This window comes from Anser cygnoides, chromosome Z (genome assembly GCF_040182565.1).
Source record: "Anser cygnoides isolate HZ-2024a breed goose chromosome Z, Taihu_goose_T2T_genome, whole genome shotgun sequence".
Taxonomy (NCBI): Eukaryota; Metazoa; Chordata; class Aves; order Anseriformes; family Anatidae; genus Anser; species Anser cygnoides.
This window is the reverse complement of record NC_089912.1, coordinates 8,385,701-8,407,308: the sequence shown is the minus strand read 5'-3', so window position 1 is coordinate 8,407,308 and position 21,608 is coordinate 8,385,701. Positions and strand designations below refer to the sequence as shown.

Genomic DNA, 21,608 nt, shown 5'->3' with positions numbered 1-21,608 from the left:
CCGCCCCGCCGCTGCGCCGCGAGTCTCGGAGTGGTGTCGGTGGCGGCGGCGGAGGGCATGGTGCGCTCGCTCAACTCCATCGTGGCCGTGTGCCAGAACATGGGCATCGGGAAGGACGGCACCCTGCCCTGGCCGCCGCTGAGGTACGGCGGGACCGGCGCTGCGGTGTGCCGGAGGAGGGGGAGGACTACGAGTCCCAGCGTGCCCCGCGGCGCGCTGCCGGCCGGCATGGACTGTGGGGCCTCGCGGTGCGCGCTGGGAGATGTAGTCCAGATTGGGAGGCGGGAAAAATGCACGGCGTGGTGCTGGGTGCTGCGCGGGTCGGGGCCGTATGAGGAGCCCCGAGGGGCTGGGGGGGCGCCGGGGGGGTCCCGGCCGAGAGCAGCTCCCTGCAGGCGGGGTCGGGGCCAAAGGTCCCGCTCCGGGCATGGCGCCGGGCTGGGCCCGGTCCCTGCCCCTCGGCTTCCTCACGCCCTCCCGCCTCCCCCCGGCGCTGCCGTGCAGCCGTCTCCAGTCACAGAAATGCAATTTAATCCTAAACCCTCGTAACCCTCTGCTCGTTCTCTTGTCAGGAACGAGTACAAGTACTTCCAGAGAATGACCACCACGTCCCACGTGAAAGGTAATGTGTTTCGAGGTGCAGTGGGCACCCTGTTATTAGGTTCGTGTGGTGTCGGTCACAGAAAACAGGTAATTTCACTTCAGTCACCTCAAAGGTAGGCTTCTGCAAGCAGCCTGCCCTTCCACACCCTCCTAAGCCTCACCATCATCCTTGTTTCACAATAAAAGTAGGCGTAGAATTACCTAGCGCACTTTCTTGTTCATATGTCTTATGCTTCAAATGAACTAATTTGTGTTTTGACATAAATAAGACAAAAGAAGGTAATTTTTTTACCCAAAAGTACTTTACCCCTTTATAAAAATGCCATCTGCAGGTTGTTTCAGCTAAGTGGGGAGATTGGAGATGAATCAAAGTCCAATAAATACAATCAAAAAAATAAAGTCCAATAAATAAAATCAAAGTCCTGCTACCCCAGCGGGGTAGAAGACAAGTGTCTGCTTACAGCTCTAACCCTGAACAATTATAAAATGGCAAAGTTATTATGTGCTGAATTATTAGCAGGCTTTTTATTAATTTTTTTGCAGGCTGTGATAGCTTATCTGACTCGTTTGCTCTGTAGTTTGGCCTTGGCCGTTCATTACACCACTCTGACCCTTGTGACATTAATTTTGCTTGTTTGTCTGGGTGCTGAAGCCATCCCAGTGTGCCAGAAAACCCCAAGTGTACTGTTCATATGCAGCACCAATACTGCAGCAATATACAGTATATCTGTACAGAGTAATATGTAACTGTACTGGTAATATGTAGCAATAATGTTTGGGGGGGGGGGGGGTGCAATGAGACCTTTGCAGCAGGGTAATATCACAGATGATTTGGTGAAACAAAGGCAGTTACTGAAGGGTCAAAAAGGTTGTGGAAATCAGCACCAGCCAGTGGATACCAGAGTGCAGGGGCTGGAAACAGCCAGCTTGTTCTGACTGGATACTTTTCTGCTGGAGGAGAGTGAAGCCTTGCTGCATTATCCCTGCTCCCCTCTCACATGGTCTTTAGTGTTGGTTTGAATTTTGTTTGAGCCATTTCAATTCTATAACCCAGTAGACCAACCAGGGTACTTACTGGTTGGGCATCTGCTGGAACGGCCAGTGCAAGGTACGCGGTAGGAGCGGGAAGGAGGCATTGGGAGAGGAAGGTTGGGACCTCTCCGAGCCACGCGAGCTCTCTACAGCTGGTGGGATCAGGGCCATGACAGACAACAGGCTTACCCTCTGTTTTTTTTGCTGCTTCTCTTAGTCAATAGGGTCACTCTCCTGTTTTTTTCTTTTTCCCACACTGCTATTAAAAATACTGTATAGCAAAATTTACTTGTTCACAAAACTTCTGGGAAGCCTAACATATGCCCATGTTTAAGTGACATATTCCCACTTTCTGATTTGAAGGTCTGTTCCATATTCCACAAAGAATGTGTAATCTCATTTCCAACAGTCCTAAGGATTTTACTTGTGTTTTTGAAATTTGATAGAGCCCGTTGCACCCTTGTATACCAAAAGGACAGAACATAAGTCTTTTTATTTATCTACAGTTTCCGCCTTACCTGGCACAAATAACCCATTACCAAAAAAAAAAAAAAAAGATATTTTAAATACAATTAAAAAAAAAAAAGCTCCATCCTGCTTGCAAATCTTTTGATAAGCTATGATCTTAGATGTCAAGCAGTTAAGTTTCTGTGTAAACAGACCTTGTAATGGATAATGCTGCCATAAATCTTTACAGCAAGGCTACCACCTTTAGCTCAAAAAAGTGATCAGTCACTGATTTTTCAAAAGGGGAAGTAAACCATGGAGAAGTATCACCTGATCTTGCTTTTAGTCTGCTTGTGTACCTGCACTGACCACTACTGTAAATTAGATATTGGTCTAGATAAATATTTGTTCTGACCTCTTGGGTGTCCCTCTGTGAATCTCTGTGAGGAAAAACATGCTTTTCAGAACTTTTGTGTTTGCTGCTAGTGGTCTCTGCAGAAAAAACTAAACTGACAGTGCTGTACATCTCTTTGGGTATTTGCTCATGCAGCTTGTCTGCAGGACAAGGGTATTTAGGCATGGCACATGGACAGCTGGAACATCAGTTCTCTGGTGTGCCAAGAAGCAGAGAATGTAGCTGTGTGCAAATGCTCTTTTCTTTTCAACAGAATCCCTCCTGCTTTGTAGCACAGTAATAAGCTTCCTCCTGCCTTTTGTAAGTCTCAACCTCCACGTTTATGTCTCTGACAACACCACTTGCTAATAATGAAGGGAAGTGCTGATAGCCCTCTGCTCAAGAGGATGTGTGTGAGAGATAATTGGATTATGCATCTTTGTGTTTGGTCAGATATAATACTGAAGGGTGAGGTCTAGGATATGATTGAACATCTGTCGGACACCTGCTTTAAATTTAATTTGGCTGATTCTTCTCCCAAAAGTTGTCTTTTTACCTGGCTGCTTTTTTTTCTTAATAACTCTCAAACCTGGTAACTATTTCTGATCAAATAATTGGAATGCTGGAACATGCAAACACCAAGTCAAGTACTGAATGCCACTTTTGCATTTAAAAAGAGACCAAAAATGTTTATTCATTCTTTAAGAACTCTGACGTTGTGAGTTGGTCCCACACATGGAGATGAATTTGGCTTCATAACTAGCAGAGCCCGTGTTTATGTAATGGACAGTGACATGCCTTTTGTGTGTGTTTTTTTTTGGTTGTTGGGTTGTTGTTGTTGTTGTTTTTAATTTAAATTTTGCAAGTTTACAGTGTGAATAAGATTACATTGGTGTCAACTGCCTGCCAACGCTTTGAGGCCACAAAGCTGTTCTTTTGTGCCGGTGACTCATTTCAGAATTTGGGTCATGAGCATGTACTTCTGTTAACTGGTGAAATTGATTTCGGAAGGGGGAGGGAAAGTCCAGCAGATGTCACTAAGCAACTAAACAAATTTAGTACAGACCAAAAATACCATTTAAATAAATGCTTTCTCTCTTACTCAGGTAAACAGAATGCAGTGATAATGGGTAAAAAAACCTGGTTCTCCATTCCTGAGAAACATCGTCCTTTGAAAGACAGAATTAATATAGTGCTCAGCAGGGAGCTCAAGTATGTATGATGAATAATAAGCCTGTAAAACATAACGAAGCTGCGCTTAAAGATATGTATAGCAGTACCTCATAAAGTAATTCTCAATGTAACATGTTCTATATCTGTTTAGGAAGCACCTCTGCTATTGATTCTGAGTGATATCACTACCTTTAATTTCTTTAATATTTTTATTTTTTAATCACTTCACAAAACAATTATTACTACTTTGCATAATAAATAGAAGTCCTAGCTCTACACACAAACCATCTGACACTTTCCAGTATTCCTTTGGACTCATATATTTAATTATATTTCTCTAGTACCTAGTTACATTGGTGAATTCAATCACTTTTTTGAAGTTTATTTTTATTAACATTTAATGTATATGAACGTGTCCTTTCTCAGAGCTGTCTTTCTGAATACATCACCCACAATCAAAGTATTCTTAAATAAAAATGTCCACCTGTAATGGTTTATTGCTTTGGAAGTTGTTAGTGAGTTTGGGGCTGAAAGGAGAGGTTGGGGGGGGGGCGAGGATAAGGACTTTTTGACTTGTTTTGCTGAATGGAATATTAATTCCTAACTAGAATATTAATTCTAGAATTCAAGTAAAAATCTATATTTTAATATATGGATATCTACATTCCCCAGTTATGCTTTTTTAAAAACTTGATAAAAAAATCAGGTCTGTAATTTATAGTGCCTCTTAAGTCACAGTTAGGGTTAGGTTTTGATTTGTTAAGCAATCCTGCAGTGAGCTGAGAATTCTGTCGGTTTAGCAGTAATAGACATTTCAAAATAATGAACTAATGAGAAACATGTAGTCACTTGTAAATTCAGTGAAATACACTGTATGCCGTGATTGTTTTGATTATTGTGACAAATGGTCCTTTAATAAAACTTTGGTTTTCCTAGGGAAACCCCAAAAGGAGCACATTATCTTTCCAAAAGTCTGGATGATGCCTTAGCTCTTCTGGATTCACCGGAATTAAAGAGTAAAGTAGACATGGTGTGGATCATTGGAGGCACTTCGGTTTATAAGGTACATTTATAGTACTCTTAAATTACTAATTTTCTGTGATGGAAGAAGGAAGGCCAAAGTTATTTCCACTTTACAAAGTACAGGAGTAAGCCTTTTTTTTTTACTCAGGTGACCTAGCAAACTCCAGTGACTCCAGCAGAGCAAGTCTTAAAGAGTAATATTCAACTCAGAAGTTTAAAATACCTGTCCAAGTAGCAAATGGTGCTCTTGCAATGTCATACAGTCATTGTGCTTTTGAGAGCTTTTCTTAACTATTTAAATTGCTAGGTTTTTACACCAAGACCCATATTGTTTTGTTTATTTTACTGTCCTAGTAGACTGGCTCTGCAGAGGATGTAAGAACAAAGTAAACCAGTACAGTGCTTTAAGCTAAAGTATTACATTGTATACAGGTGTACAAATAAGAAAGGAGTATTTAAAGAGACCTGGCATTTAATAACATTAGAAATAAGAGGAGATTAGTTAAGATAAAACGTGGAACTGACTCTTTTGCCTTCCAGCAACCAGCTGTCCCTACTGTTCCCACTCCCCAGGTTTCTCTTGGTGTCTGTTTATGTTCCAAAAAGACAGTGTGTGCCACTGTATTTTTTTCTCAAAGCCCTGTGTAAACAGCCCTGTTTTCCTACAAAAGCAAAGTTCCTCCTCTCCTTAATTAAGGTATTAGGTGTGCAACAAAGTCTAAAGTAAAACCTATCTTCTTGTTGCCCTGTATTTCCTCAGCTATCTTTCTCTGTTCCCCAAAACTTTTCCTCTCATTTTTGTCTTACACACATATAAAATTTAGCCTGCTTTCCATGCCTACATCCATGTCCCTGAAGCCATCCTTTGACCCCCTACACAGTGTACGGTCTGCCATTTAATTCTCAGGTGATTTCTTTTGTTAGTTTCTCATATAAATTACACTTATCATCAAACAGTACCACAGAAAAGATAACGTACATCAACCCTAGTTCCTTTCACATCAACCAGGAGAAGCATTCTTTATTCTGATTTTTTTCTTTTTTTAAAAAACAGGTCTTAAGTAGGAATTGTAAAGCAACCTTTTTATGTTTACAATAAAGAAAAATCATTTCCTGTCCTCTGGTCATTTCAGGTATGCAGGAAATGTACTCCACTTCTTGTCTGGCACTTGGACTTCAGGTGTGTGATGAAAGTGCCATTCTGCTCCTGGTAGCAAATTAGACTGTTAATATTTTTTTGTATATAGGGTGAGAAAATACATGTTTGAGTATTTCTTGCCTTTCTTGCAGTTTGTGCCTTTTGTGAATCTCTTCTCTGCGTCTTAGGGAATATATATTTTGGGAAAAAAAAATAAACAAGAATTAGTAATTACGGTTGTACAAAAAAAATCATGCATAAGCAAATAGCCTGTAAAAGACTGTTGTTGCTCTACCTATTTTTTTTTTCATTTATCTGTGTCTTATAGTCAATTTCATATGTGGCGAAGCCCACCATGCATTTGATGTCCAAATGCACTCAGTCTATAATCAAGTATTATATAGCAATAAATTGTCCTTCACTGTCAACCATTAAAATGCCTGCTTCCTGGTAATAAGTGGCAAGTTTATTTCTGGAGATAGATTCTCTTCATATTGGGCATAATTGCCCATCATGAGCAAGAGACCGGATTTGGCTTCTGTATGTAATTCTGCCTGATGCATAATGTGAGCAGAAGCATTTACTCCTTCTGTACATTAGCCACTTATTCATCTAGTGCTGTAAAAAAATGATAATTTGTGCTTGTTCATAGAGGAAATTCTATGTTGTCGGCTTTTAATATAACTATTTTTCTAGTGTCTGGTTGATAGAAAACAACGTCATTTTTGATACCATTACTAACCATTAGTTTTATTATAAATAGGCAGTTTTGATCAAGACTACTTTTACAACATATTGCTGTGCTGTTCAGCAGAAGGAATGTGGTTTAAAATTTCAGCTGTTTTCCCTCTTTCAAGTGTCTACTCAGGATGTTTCAAAAGAATTTGTAATTCATTAGGGAAAAATCTTAAGTTTTATACAGATTCCTGCATCCAAACTATCTTTGCGATCTTATTTGAAAGGGTTTGATGGAAACCATACACTTCTATTGAAACAGCAGGTAATATTTTAGTGCTTGTATTGAAGATACACAATGGATTGCTGGAATATTTCCATTCTACCATGTAGAGAAGCGTGGGAAGTAAAAATACCAATTGGTAATTGAAGTGAATCATTTTATTCAGTAATTGTAGGTACTTGTTTTTAAAGCATTATTTTGATCTTACTACTTTGAATGTCTCAAAGATTTAAGGCTGCTTGTGTTCATTAAGTACAAGTCTGTCATGGAGAAAAGTGACTGTAACTACTTCAGCTAGTAAGTGCAACAGGAGTGGTTTGAAGCAGGTAGCACTGAGGGCATATGGCATTTCTGCTTTTAGCAGTTTGGGGCTTTTAGCCCAAAGTTCAGATCTTTCAAAATAGGTAGAGCTTTATGAGGACAAACCTTGATGAAGAGAGCACTCCGCTCTAGAAAGCCTCATACTTGAATTTCCATGTCTCTCCTGCAAATGATCATCCCAACCACCATCAAGTCCTTTTCCAGTCCTTACCTGGGTTGCTTCTGTTCTTGCTCATTGGGAAGTAACGCTGTGGTGCCTGCTGAATAAATCCTCTTGTGCGTTTGAATACACCTCTGCAACAGTGCAGCAAAGAGGTGTTTTGCATCAGGAGGAGCCAGTCCATTATGACCCCATTGAGAAAGGCACTCAGGCTCTAAAGTGACATTTTAAACACTGCTTTAAAGAAGGACAAAATAGTGTAGGTAATCTTAAATCCCTTTAGATGCTGGGGACCCCAAGCTGTGCAGCCTCTAATCCACTTACGCAGATCACAAACTCGTCAACGTACAGTGGTCTTTCTGTCAGGATCACCACAAGAGAGAACGGTGAGCTCAGCGTACCCTTGTTGCACTTCCTCCGACAGAGCTCCTTGGGCAGCTTGTCACACACAGGCTTGTTGTGGGTGTCTTGAGGGCTGAGTATGAGCATGGCCACAGTGCCTTTCTTGGAGTCTTCACCACGGCAGCTGCTCTGCCCTGGTTGATCAGTGGTCCTTGGCATGGGACTTCTTGGCTCAGGCTGCTGGCATCCCTCTGGTATAGGGATCCTAGAGGATAAGGGATGGATGCATTGAATGTGAGGGTGCACAGCTGAGGGCATCTGTCAAGAGCTGGTACTGCTTCTTTGCCATTGCCAGGGTCCATATCATTATTCAAGAGTGTGGCTTCTTGTTCCTAGGAGCCTTTTAACACAAGCTCCTAAGCTTAGCAACTTCTGATCAATTAATCAGTTTGGGTTGGGGACATCCACCATGATCAAGGTTGTCATTGAACAGACCATACTTCTAAATTTGTTACAAGTAGGGAACATGTGCAAGACCATGCCTTTGCCCTCTTTGGTTACCCACACCTTTTGTGGGTGCCCTGGGCAGTGCCCACATCCCATCCAAGTTCCAGGCCCAGGGCAGCAATCCAGAAGGGTTACCACAGGTGGCACCAGAACTGAGGCAGATGCGCATGGTTCAGGAGGTTTCCCAAGAACCTCAGACAGAAAAGGAATCCTTTCTGCACGGGGTCATCCAAGATGTTTTATTGCCTTCCTTTTCTGAAATACTGCATCCCCTCTGTGTCTCATGTTGCCCTGCCCAGATCACGAAGATGCGCAAGCCTGGCGTATCTGCACCTACAGAGCTGTGCTGGGGTGGACCAAGTTCCCAGCTGCCTAAGTGTGGAAGGGATGCAGGTTTCCAGCCTGTCTCTCTGAACTGCTGGTGCCTGCTGTGCTGCTTCGACCAGCACAGGCATGCAAAAGTGCTAGATGGCCTCCAGTTTGGCCTGCTGACCTCAGCAATAGAGAGGCAGGGAGTGGGATAGAGGCAAGGTGCCACTGCTGCTTCTGCAGCTGCTTCCTCAGGACTACAGAGGAGAGATGGAAAACAGCCTGCCTGTTTCTGAACATTTATACGGATACAGTGCAGCTGTCTGTGGCTTGTGGCCCTCTTGCCCACCCTCCCTGTGTTCTCAAGGACACGGGTTTCTCCAGGGTCAAAGGGGTACTAACATAAGTTTGTTTCTGCCTCAAGTCCAGTGAAGAACAGAAGGTGAGCTCTGAACATGGTGGCCATCCCGTGTTCTCATACAGGTTACACTCATACTCTGTTCAGCTGCTTACTGTGGGAAACTGTCTCTTCTGGACCTTGTTGTCCTCTGCATTTTGGTGGCAGCAGGGACAGATGAGTAGTGTTGGCATTAGGAAGTGAAAACATAAAGGATTAAAAACAGCTTCCACAGTCCACTGAAGAGACTGGTTCGAAAACCTCCTCCTGCTTCAAAGTGTCCTCAGGGATAAGCTTTTGATGTGGCTGGTTGTTGTGCCAGGTGTTGCTAAGGACAGCCTTCATCTTCTTAAGTGTGTCTTAACACTGATCACCTCATAAGATTTGTAACCTCCTGAGACGGCCATAAAGTGTAATACTGCCTCCAAGGAAGCTTTTGGATTTCTCACAGCACAGGTTTACAAGTTTAATTACCTCAGATCTCAGCGTGATGCCATGCTGAGTCTTCCGAGTTCCAGAAGGTGTTGATGCTGCTATTGATTGCACGGACAAGAAGGAGCAGCATAGCAGCCCAGTGAGGGCTAGCAGGTCATAGCAATTACAAAGTCATTTTGTGCCATGAGAGGCACTCCATAGTTTTGCATGAGCACTTGATGTTTTGAGAGCCTTTTGCTGGCTCAGTGAGTGCATGTGTGCTGGACAACTTGTGGTGGTGATTCACTCATTGTCCCTTGAGTTCCTATTAGCAGTTGGAGTATATCAGATAAGTTCCTTAAGCAGACTTTCTGACTTGGTTTCAGCACCAAGAAATGTAGTTCATACACACCAAGATTGCTCCTTGGTGCAACAAAAGCATGGCAAGTGCGGACAATTGGAAGATCGATTTCAAAACCACATTTCTGTTCTGAGCTGAGACACCAGTGTGGATGCACTCTGTGTGGAAGTACTGTCTCTTTAATCCTCTCTTAATTGAGAGGTTCAGGACTTGGCTTTGACTCTGAAAAATAGTGCTGCTTGGAGGTCCTAAGGATGTCTGCTCAATATTAATTAGATCAGTCTTTTTTAATTGGATTAAACTGGGTATTTTGAATTGATTTAGAATAACATTGAGAGTTTACTAGGAATAGGAACTATAAGTCCAGCATATCCTCAAATATTAAACAGTGGCTTTCTTAAAAACAGAAAACAAAAACAGAAAACACATCTACTTGTGTGGATGGAATGGTCTTATGATACAATGTTTTTGGAGTGTTTAATGTAAACCTATTTTGTAAAAATAGCCAAACACAACCTCCAAAGAATGAACCCACCAGTGGAAAAAGCTAGCAACAAAACTTTAAAAAAATAAAAAATGTATGACTCAGGTCCTCATAACCAAGGCCTCTTTAGTGACACTAAAACAGGCTATATGTCAAACAGGTTTTCACCTTGATAAAACTTTTTTTTTTACAGCATCTCAAACATTTAAAATTGTCTCTTCTAATTTATATGTTCCTACTCAGCTTGTTGCTTTCTCTGTGCCTTGGAAGCAAACAATGACACTCAAGGTCATATTGCTGAAGTACAGAATTGTATTCATGTATTAAATTTGGAGAACTTGTAATTTCATAACAGAAGAAAAGTTCTTCTTTCATAAGTTTTGTTATTTTTGCTGTTGAGTTAATACCTAGGCTGGGCATAACAGAAAATAGATGCTGCTGATAAATCGTGTTTGGGGAAATTATGCAACAAAGAGGCTTGAGCTGGAAAATTCAATTTCCAGTAATCTCTGAGGGAAAATGTTGTCTAATATTCATGCTCAGGTGTCTTCCTATGTATTAGTATTTGACATATTGGGTTTGGTAATCTACCTTCTTTCATTCTTCAAAATTATTGAATTATGAAGTTGCTATTCATATTTAGTGCAGCAAGTCTCTTGCAGATGATTAATTACCCTCTTAAATAGAGTTTCTTGACTAAGCATATACGCTTCACTGGGTTCTGCGTGCCCTGAGTGGGTTGTGGATGCCACATTTGCTAAGCTTCAAATCTTTGTTGTACCATAAAGATCACTTCTTAATAATTTGAGTCACTAGTTTTACTGTGATTTTTTCAAGCCTGCCCAAACTTTGCTAAGTAATACGTATATACTAAGATATGCATTTTAAGGATTACATTTTAGTATGTCTGAATTTCCTACAGACCATAAAAGAAATCTCTTCCCTGCACGTAAGACAAAGTGGTTTTAAACTGCATACAACCTGAAGTAGAGACTAACAAGTGTGTTACCATCGTTTTTTGAAGAGTTGCGTTCAGTCGGAGATGTGACCAAGGACTGAGAACCACTTAGGAAGGAGCTACATGGGTAGCCCATTTTTCTGCGGTAAGGTGCTGTGCTCTTCTTGCATGTTGCAGTGCAGTGTGTTGTTGTCTCCTTGTAGCCCTGCTACAAGAACATGCTGCAAAGAGCAGGCTCATCTGAGCTGTGTGAACCCATTGACGTGGAGGGCGTCACACTAAAGGCCTGAAGCATTTTTCTGCTCTGGGAGGGATCAGTGCAAAAAGCACAGCACTGCATTGGCTTCTTTGTTATTTCTGTTTCAAACTAATTAGTATGGCTTAATCCTATTAAAATTTTCAAAAGCTAGTAACATTACCTTGTGCAAAGTGTAGACTGAAAAGCTAAGCCACAAATAAAGGGCAACATCTCAACATCAGGTCTTTGCATGGAAACTAAATTCTAGATATACACTAAATTGTGTTATGGAGGGTTTCAGGCTGGATGATAGGCAGAGTTCTCCTGGCCAATGGAGAGAACCGCTTAGGCAGCAATTGGCCATGACAATGTAGGTAAATTTCAAGGAAGGAGAGTGGTTGTACTGTCTTTATTTTCTTTCCCTGTCCCACCAAACTCATTATAATCTTACTTTAATAAGCAGATGTGTACAGTCCTGAGCAGTTGTGTTTCCAGAGAAGATTGCTGTCTTCCCAGCATGTAAGCAAGTGTAACTTTGTCACTGTAATGCCACTAAATACTTCTTTACAGAATAATTTTCCCATGTGTATTTCTGTGAACAAAATGACAGCAATGGAAAGACAATTTAACTATTCCTTTGACCTTCGGGTGTCTTTTGAGAACAGATTACAGCCATCATAAAGCAATTCCCTAACGTCTCTTCTATATAAATGTGACAAGGTTAAAGCATTACAGCTGATGGGACTATCCTTCTATAGAAATCTGTGTTTTGTAAAAATATATCCATAACTAATGTAGTTATGCCTCTAGTCAATGCTTCTGTCTCTTACCTTGTTACAAATGAAATCAGAAGAAACAGAACCACAATGTTAGCAATGGACTAGTGGATTAACTAATAATTTCTTGTAAAAGTTGAACAACTTTCTTTAGTTTAGCATCTTTATGCTTTCATAGACTTGAGAGAGACACATCCAGCCTTTCCAGTACACTCTTCAAACTAAAGTTTTTAACACTGGAAGGAAAGGTGTAATGTTCCTATCGTTCTTTGTTTGGTTGTTGTTGTGAACTAACACCGAATTCGACATTCCTCTGGGAAAAAAAAATGGTTAATATATGAGACAGAGTTGCAGTCACAAACCATGCAGCTATGAAAGCCGTTGCTTTTTAAGTTCTTTTTCAAGGATGCTTGCTGCAATTGTAGCGGGAAAAATTTAAAAGACCCTCTTAACATGGACCCTTCTTTCCACTTTACAAAGGAAAGTCTAGTGCATAAAGGTTATCTGTTTCTGCTGGGGCAAAATGGGCAGGCTTTTCAGTAAAGGTCATACAATATTTTTATTGCACCGTTCTTGTCCCTGGCAGAGAACTGGTGATGGGAGCTTACACAGCGTTCTCTCCCTCACCATATTTAGCCTCAGCAGCTCAGGAAGGAAGCAGTATTACCCACCTCACTCGGCCAAGCCCTGGGAACATGGGAAGGAAGCGTTTTTGAAGGTGCTTCATGGTGAATAACCTTATCATGGTTATCACAGCTACCCTTCCAATAGAGATGGTTTAAGTGTTACCTAGGTGAGACCTAGAACTTCGAGAGCTCTTTAGCTGTGAGATTTTTTTTTCATATGTGATGTATATATTAATGCTCTTGTGGCTTCAAAAATGCAGCTTGCAGTATGCATATTAAGAGTTGAAAAACAGAATGCAAGTGGACAGAATGGTTTTCTTTGAAATTTTCTCTTTTGTGTTGTTCTGGCATTTTGCTTGGATTGGCAATGTTGTCTAGAAGCAGAAAGACACTCGAAAAATAAGTTCTTCACATGGTTATTTTCCCTATTTTATCTACTTTATGTAATCAGTAGAAGATGGGAAGGCCAAAGCTATGTGCATGTGTCCTTCTAAAACCGACAAATCTTTGAATGACTGGATTTAATTCGTCTCTTCTACAGCAACTGGTCGCTATGCCCTCCAGTGTGCAGCAGTTTGGTGATAAAATCTCTAAAAGATTAATTTTCTATGTAGTACTTTCGACAACTGCTTGTAATGTGCAGCTATTTGTTGTAGAGCTTTAGGGTTGTTTTAACCTGTGTTCTACAAGGACGACTAATTCAAGGTAGTAGTTCTTTAAGTGCAGACAGACTAATTTTGTATGGCTGCCTGTCCAATACAGCTCGAAATTATGGGGAAAATAATTCCTAGGTCATCTACTTCTTGATGTATGATTCAGAGTCAGGTCTGTTGATGGTTGCCTAGAAAAGAGCAAAATGACAAGGGTATGCTAAAATCTTTTCACAGGGATATAAAGGCTTATGTGAGTAATAAAGACTCTGGCTCACGTATGGGGGTGACTTGCCTGGGACAAGAGGACCAGTCCTGACACCAGCTCTCCTGTCCTCCCTTTCTTTTGGAAAGTCATCTCTGAGGAACAGCTCTGGTGTTTCTGAAGGAACAGATCAGCAGCTATGGTTTTAATAGACTGTGCTCTAAAATGAAACAAAACCAACTTTGCTTTCCTTATCTCATTAAACTGTAATACCTTAAATGGTTCTGTAGCTGCTACATTAGCAGGCGAGCCTGCGAGAAGAGCAAACACTCTCACAAGAGAACTCCCACGAGAAACTAGTACAGGTACAAATACAGTCCTAGGATAATTTAGTGGATTGTGGTGGGAAAGCAAAATAAATGAAAGTCATACCAAGAATGTCTTTGAGATCCAGTGTGGCAACGGAGTGAGGGAACATAATGACCATGCAGTGAGGGTGCAGACTTTTCAAATGTAGCAAACCAAGAACTCAGAAGAGTGATCCTTTTGTTTTATAAATCTCTTCCTCTTGGTCTGATATGTTGGATTTACACGGCAAACTTTTGGTAGCAGCGGGGCTGCAAGGATGGCCTCTGTGAACAGAGCCCAGCAGCTGCCCCACACCAGCTCCAGCTGGCTCCAACAGGGACCTGCTGCTGGCCTGATCTGAGCCATGAGTGGCACTAGGTGTACTTCTGGGAGAGGAGATGGAAGAAAGGGAAAAAGCCTGGTGTGCTACAACAGCTGAGAGAGAGGGGTGAGAAATGAGTGAGAAGCCTACCTGCAGCCCCCAAGGTGAGTGCAGCAGGAGGGCAGGAGGTGCTCCAGGCACGCAGCAGCAGTTCCCCTGCGGCCCGTGGAGAGGCCCCTGGTGGAGCAGGCTGTCCCCCTGCAGCCCATGGGTCCCACACGGAGCAGATCTCCACGCTGCAGCCCGTGGAGGAGCCCCCGGTGGAGCAGGTGGATGTGGCCTGGAGGAGGCTGCGGCCCATGGAGAGCCCCCGCAGGAGCAGGCCCCGGGCCGGAGCTGCAGCCCGTGGAGAGGAGCCCACGCAGGAGCAGGGGGTCTGGGGGGAGCTGCCGCCCGTGGGGGACCCGTGCTGGAGCAGTTTGCTCCTGGGGGATGGACCCCGTGGTACGGAGCCGTGTGGGAGCAGTTCCTGAAGAGCTGCTGCCTGTGGGCAGCCCCCCCAGGCTCAGTTCGGGAAGGACGGCATCCCGTGGGAGGGACCCCATGTGGAGCAGGGGCAGAGAGTGACCGTGAAGGAGCGGCGGAGACAGAGCATCAGGGACTGACCGCAGCCCCCATTCCCCGTGCTGCTCAGGGGGAGGAGGTAGAAAGGGGGGTGAGGGGGGAGAAAGAAAGTTTGCTTTAGTTCCCACTACCCTAGCTTGTTAGTAATAGGTAATAAATTTCTCTAATCTCCCTATGCTGAGTCTGTTTTGTCTGTGACAAGAATTGTTGAGTGATCTCCCTGACATTTCCTCAACCCTTGAGCCCTTTTCATCCTATTTTCTCTCCCTTTCCCTTTGAGGAGGGGGAGTGAGAGAGTGGTTGTGGTGGAGCTCGGCTGCCCAGCTGGGTAAAACCACCACAGCCATGAAGGTGCCGATCCCATCTGGTGGTGGGTTCTGCTATGACTGGGGAAAAATTCAGCTTGTCCTGATATTCCATGAAGATAACCAGGGCCAGATGTAGCCCTGGGGAGACCGGACTGGGCCATGAGGTCAGACTCAGGCCAGGTTGGGAGGTCAGTTCATGATGTGGTACAGCAGCCTACTTAAATTGCAATGTGAAAATTGCACTTGGCAGAGCTTTAGCCATTGGAATACATGGTCGAATCACATTACAAATGTGTTTCACTGTATTCACCTCTGTAACGTGCTCACTGTCATGATATTGGGGAGCAACACGTAGGTTGTAACCACCTCAAGCCTGTTCTTCTGCAGCTTCTTTTTGTTTGTTGCTTGGTTCTTTTGCTCTACGTTGAGCTGAGCTATGTATACATACAGACCCCAGAGCTGGTCTGGCTAACTCACGAAGGCATTTGCATGTTTTCTGTTGATTCAGGGGCAGACAGTTACACAGTTGGTTGATCCATTCAACCTATGTTACCTTTGTCTACAACAGAGGCCACTCTCTGGTTCCCATTGGGCTAAGTTCAGCTGCCCGTTCAGCAGCTGTGGCCAGTCACTCCATGCGTTCTTCCCTGACCTTTCCTGCTGGTAGAGAGTTCTTGCTGAAGCACTGGAAAAATTCCCATTAAGCTGAGTAGGAAGTGGATTTATCCCCCTACTGCAAAAGAAAAGTATCTCATTTTACAAGGTGTTGTTTTTTTTAATTTTGTGAAGCAAATTATTCTTCGATCATTCCACATGATGTTTCTCCTTCTACAGCCTGCCCTTAGATAAAAAAATAAATAAATTATATTTGTATACAAACTAGTTGTACACCAGTTCAGTGCTGATGGATATCCGTATGCTGTGACTTACCCCTCTCATTTTAAGGTATTCTGTAGTAATAGAGCTACTTTTCTAGAAATGAGCTTCTCAGCAACACTACCGATTAATTTTATTGGATAAAATTTGCAATTACTTGGTTCCTGTACTTAAAGTTGTATCTAATAGCATGCTGCATGGTGAATCACTTCTAACAAAGCGTTACTGATTGCCATTAAGGGAAACAAGGAAACAGCTGTAAGCATTTCAACAAATTTGTTGTACTCAGACACCAGGGTAGCTTTTTTAACTCAAGAGTTTGTGTGTATTCGTTAGGGAGGAGCTCACTTTACAGTTGTCTTTATAATCTTTTTCATTCGAGGAACCTGAAAATTCTCTTTGGTGCTGTTACAAGACTTTCGAAACGTATTACCACTTTGCCATAATCCAGAGATCAAACTTGGATGTTAAATTGATATATAACTTGATCACTGGAATTTCAGACTAATGCAGACTAGAAGTAGCCTATGAATCCTTAGTGATATTAATAAAACATTGTAAAAACTCACCGTCATGTGCAGGCCTCTTCTCACCAATTGAAATTTACTGTCTTTCAAAGACATATAATACACACATTACTTGTTGAGACAAGGCCATACTGCTTCTTTCTTCTCACAGGACTTCTCATAACTTTTTCTTAATTAATTAATTAAATTAGTTTTCTCAGAGCCCAAAGCTCGGAGACCAGGTCTTGCTGCCACTTAACAAGTGGAACTGGGACACGATGATGTTACCCTTTCAGAAAGTGCTCCTGGGCAGAATGCAATGAGGAGATCTAGAGTTCAGTTTTCAGTGCTTTGGTTAAACCTTGTATATAAATAGTAGATTAGTTTCAGTTTTAGATAACATAATTTTAGTGTGCAAAATATAAGTAGAAACTGTCCTAAGATCCATCTTTTTGTTTGTTTTGCATACTGCTGTGGTGATGTCTGGAGCAGACAATAAGAATTCAAAGAATTGGTAAAGAAAATAGCATTTCAAATGAGAATGTATATTTGGTATTGTCTTATAGATTTCAAATAGTGTTTTAACACAAGATTATTAAAAATGTCATTAAACAAGAATAATACTTCATGAATAGCTGAGCTGTTTTACAGGGAGCAATTCAATTTTAATTATTTTTTTCTTTGCATTTAAAGGCAGCAATGGAGAAGCCAATTAATCATCTACTGTTTGTGACAAGAATTTTGCATGAATTTGAAAGTGACACGTTTTTTCCAGAAATTGACTACAATGACTACAAACTTCTCACAGAGTAAGTATCAGAAGGGAGACTTAATAATTATTTATTCTGAATGTGTAAGGATCCTACTAAGGCCATGTTCTGTTTTAAGTTAGGGGTGCTTTTCACTGTATTTTTCCTCAAAGTTGTGTTTTACATAGATCCTGGAATTTATACCACACTCAGAACAGACAGAATTTTTGAATTTTTTGGATTCTTCAGCCTCCCATAACCCTTACAGCAAGGGATTGCATTTCTCAGTTTGAAGACGCTTGAAAAGGAGCTTAATTATTTTCTCTCACTGTAGAATTACTCAAATATTTACTAAGCTTTGTATCTCTCAGTATGCTGTTTAGTGGTATTTTAGCCTCTGAATTTCTTCGGTGAATCATCTGAGACAAAGAACAGGGTAGGTTGGACCTTTATAGATTTCTAAGGTTATTCCTTTCTCTTGTGAAAATTTACTTTTTACTAACAAACTTAGTAAGAACAAGTATTAAACAGTTAAGTTTCTGCCATTCACTACAGTTTCTTTTATGTTATCCTTGTCACATTCTAGTCATGCTTTTTATGTTCTTTCAAACAAGATCGTATCCAACAGGCAGTGGGGAGGTACCAAAAGTACAAATAGATGCCTCAAAAAGCAACACAAGTACAGGAACTCTTCATCTTGCTGCTCCCATTTTGGTTTCCAGCTAATGGCAGAGCAGCAGCAGACAGAACGTATGGCAAGTCCTGCTCTCTGCTCACAGCCTAGGGCACAGGAGTGGATTTGCACTGAATTGGCAGAGAATAGGTGGGGGAAGCACAGAAGGAAGCAGGAGAGGCAAAGTGAGTGGGGAGTATGAGTCACCTTTCTCAACTTCAACATATTCTGAAGTGCTCTGTGATGTGTAATACCCTAGTCTAGTGTAATATAATTATCTCTGACCCAAAGTTCTTCCCTTTTTCTCTTGGTTGTTTTCTAGGTATATATTAGTTTTGGTCAATGAACTGAAATCAGAATTTGGTCTTAAAACATTAATTATAAAGTAGCAGATAATTTCCCTACTGAAATGGAAGCCTAACAGAGGCTGACCCAGCAAATACAATTTAAAATTTCTTTCTCCCTCTATGTCAACATTACTCATACAAAACTCTTATTCTGTCACAGGGAACTGAAGAGATTTTAAGAGTATCTATCAATAAAAATTGCTTTAGTAACTTTGGAATAGAGGGGAACACTTTGTAGCAGGTAACAATCATTAGCTTTAAGAAGGTCTCATAGACCTGTAAAAAGCCTTTACCATAGCATTTCCTCTAGACCATCTAGACAAAAGCAAACAAAAAAATACGTGTCTATGTCACTTCTGCCTTTACCGACATTTTAAGTAATGTGGGAGGCTCAAATCAAAATTTTGTTTTTTATTTGTCTTGTTTGTTTTGCATGTCTACTTTCTCAATTTAAAAAGATGTACATACAAGTTGCTGATAGTAGCATGATTCACATGTGACATGTTTCCCAAAAATAGTTTGTAGTTAGTATTCGTGTGGTAAGGATTAATTTTCATCTCCTTTTTACCAGGCAACTCTCTGTTCTGATTAATTGGATAAATTACTGGTGACTTACAATGATATTACTATCTCCTTTTTGTCCTTTGCTTTTTCCCTTTTCCTTTCTCTAGATACCCAGGTGTCCCTGCTGAAGTCCAGGAAGAGAATGGCATCCAGTACAAATTTGAAGTGTATGAAAAAACTGTCTTGGCACAGTAAATGAGTTTTTCTGTACTTCTACATACGGGCAGGCATTTTAAATTATAAAATCTTATTGAGTGAAAATACATATTGCATCACTGTGAGAAAATCCTACTTGATAGTACAATAGTTCAACAGTGAAAGATTCCAGAAAACACACCCCACATCACAAATACACATCCTGCAGTGGAAATATGAGGGTGGTCAGCAGCAGCTGCAGCTCCAACCCTGACAGTGAGAGCCTACAAGCTCAGATCCCTACCACCCTTTCATTGCAGATCAGTCTGTGAGCAGGAAATTTAAAAAAAAAAAAAATAAGAGTAACCCTAAAAACTCTGATGACTTCTTCCCCAAAGCATTTTAAAAGTATTGTGTTATGAAGCATTTTATGGGAAATACAAGTAACATTGACCTTAATCTTGCACTAAGTCCCAGTTCTAACATCAGTGAGGATTATACTGGACATTGACAAGTTTTACACAGCTTGACGGTACAGCACAGCATAACAGTGGCCAGTTTTCTAAGAGAAGATTAAAAGTTGATTTTGCATGCTTTTGAAAAGCAAAAAGCAAGTTTCATATATAAGAGAAAAACACTTACTTAGAATATCAGCTATGGATACCCCTTGAATTCTTCATAATAAATTGATACAAAGTAATAAACTGATGCAAAGAATAATTTTTGCAGTATCTGTACTGAATTGTCTTAGTTTACTCTGTTTCTTTCAAAATGTTAACAGTGTAAGTACTTTTCTATGTTGATCTTCTTGTTCTGTATGTGCTGACTTTACATCAATCAATAAAGATTTAAACATCAACGTTATATGATTGCGTTATATAGGAGTAATACTATTTTTTAATTTGCTAACATACAGCAAAAGGGAAGAAAAAACACTGTTACCAAGGAGATTGGGGTTTTTTTTGGTATTTTTTTATATTTTGTAATGTAAGTCACAGTGACCCTGACAAGAGAAAATAACCTCCCAAAAGCATTTATTATGTGCCGGTTAATATCAAAAAATAGGTCAATGTTAAAAGCTCTGCACAGCTTATCTGCAAAGTACTGTATTTACAGCAACTGACATTTATTTAAAGTGGAAGCAAACACTTTAGGCAGTGTTAGATTGCACAGTGATATTCTCGTGAACATAGATTAGAAAGTTTCTGCCTAAGCATATATTGAATGAGATACTGTCAAAAGTTTTGCAGAACCACTCTGGTTTTGTTGAACTTTTGCTTGGATACAAGCAATTCTACAGAGAACATAAGTAGTTACTCTGTGTTTTTGGTACTCCCCAAATTAGCTACCCTCACTTGTCAAATTCTACAAGAAATGAGGTTGGTGTGTGATTTGAGGAAATGAGAATTTCTGACACAATACTGCAATTTCTACTTAAAACTGTTCATAACATGTTCATGACAGATCTGTTAGTATGCCACCCTGCCAACAACATGCAAGTTTTGTTTTCATTTTTTCTGTCACAACACTGCATTTAGATGGCACCTTTTGCATTAGATATTTTTGATATGCCTTACAAATTTCAGTTAAGAATTATGAATATGTGTGCAATGAAATTAGGTCCAAAAGAAATGCACTCATCCTAAAGACAGACATACTAACCACCACAGGCTTAAATGCTTACTGTTTGAAGAAGATGGATAGACAGAGGGGTGTAAGCCTCCATACGTGTGGGAAGCACATAGGACAGTTTGCTGCAGGTGTATCATTTCCAGAGGATGATTACTCTGCAGAATTTTGTATCTGTGCCCTCTTATAGATATCTTAGATTGTTAATGCAAAAAAACAAACGAGAAACAAAGCCAGAGCTACTATCTGGCATTTGTATGGGGCCTTGTTCAAAAGCAGTGCTTCACTGGCTGACAGGTGGGTTGAAAAAGCACAACACAGACTGATTATTTGCTGCTCACCTAAACTGGGCATTGTACCTGTCACCTCCCCATATATAAATATTCTATATTACTGCTGGGAAAAAATATAAATAAAAAAAATCTTTTGTTCCAAATACTGCTTTCCCATGTTTTGTTTACTCCCATATCTCAGTGATGTATGATGCTGTGAAAAGCCACAGATTCTCATTATGTCTAGTACATGGGGAAACGTCATGTTTTTCTCCATTTCCATGCAGCTAAGTGCAACGAATAGCGTCATGAGTGACAATGAAATTACCAATCACCAAGAAAGGTATAGTACAGATATAATTTGATCCACCTCATTCATGCTTTCCTAGGAACAAAGTGTTCTAAACAGATAAAAAAATTAATTTTTAAGGATAATAGTAGTTTTAACAAGATAGCTAAAACCAGAGAGTCTGTATAAGAGGTGAAAAACAAACCGTTAGTGTTTCTGTTGCTTGTCTTTTATTCATTATCTCTCTTATCTGAAAGTGGATGGCAATTTCCATTTGGTAGTAGAAAGTTAATGTTTTAAGTAGCTCACTAGTATTGTTACAGTCATGGTGTACTCAAGGACAGAATTGGGAACATTCCAACAACAAATCTCTGTCATGGAGAACAATCTATGGAGAAAAAAAGGTACGTACTAAGTAATATGAGTTTCCTAATTTAGACAGCAGAATAT

The 21,608-nt window shown here is 40.8% G+C and overlaps 1 protein-coding gene across 1 annotated transcript; it reads left to right on the top strand.

Annotated features, from left to right (window-relative positions):
- The first annotated feature begins 8 nt into the window (after positions 1–8).
- On the top strand, positions 9–19,832 carry DHFR (dihydrofolate reductase). Its single transcript, XM_048054346.2, has 6 exons — positions 9–143; positions 573–622; positions 3,583–3,688; positions 4,586–4,712; positions 17,194–17,309; positions 18,941–19,832. Exons 1-6 carry the CDS (start codon positions 58–60, stop codon positions 19,026–19,028), a joined length of 573 nt encoding a protein of 190 aa, XP_047910303.1. The 5' UTR covers positions 9–57; the 3' UTR covers positions 19,029–19,832.
- The last annotated feature ends 1,776 nt before the right edge of the window (positions 19,833–21,608 follow it).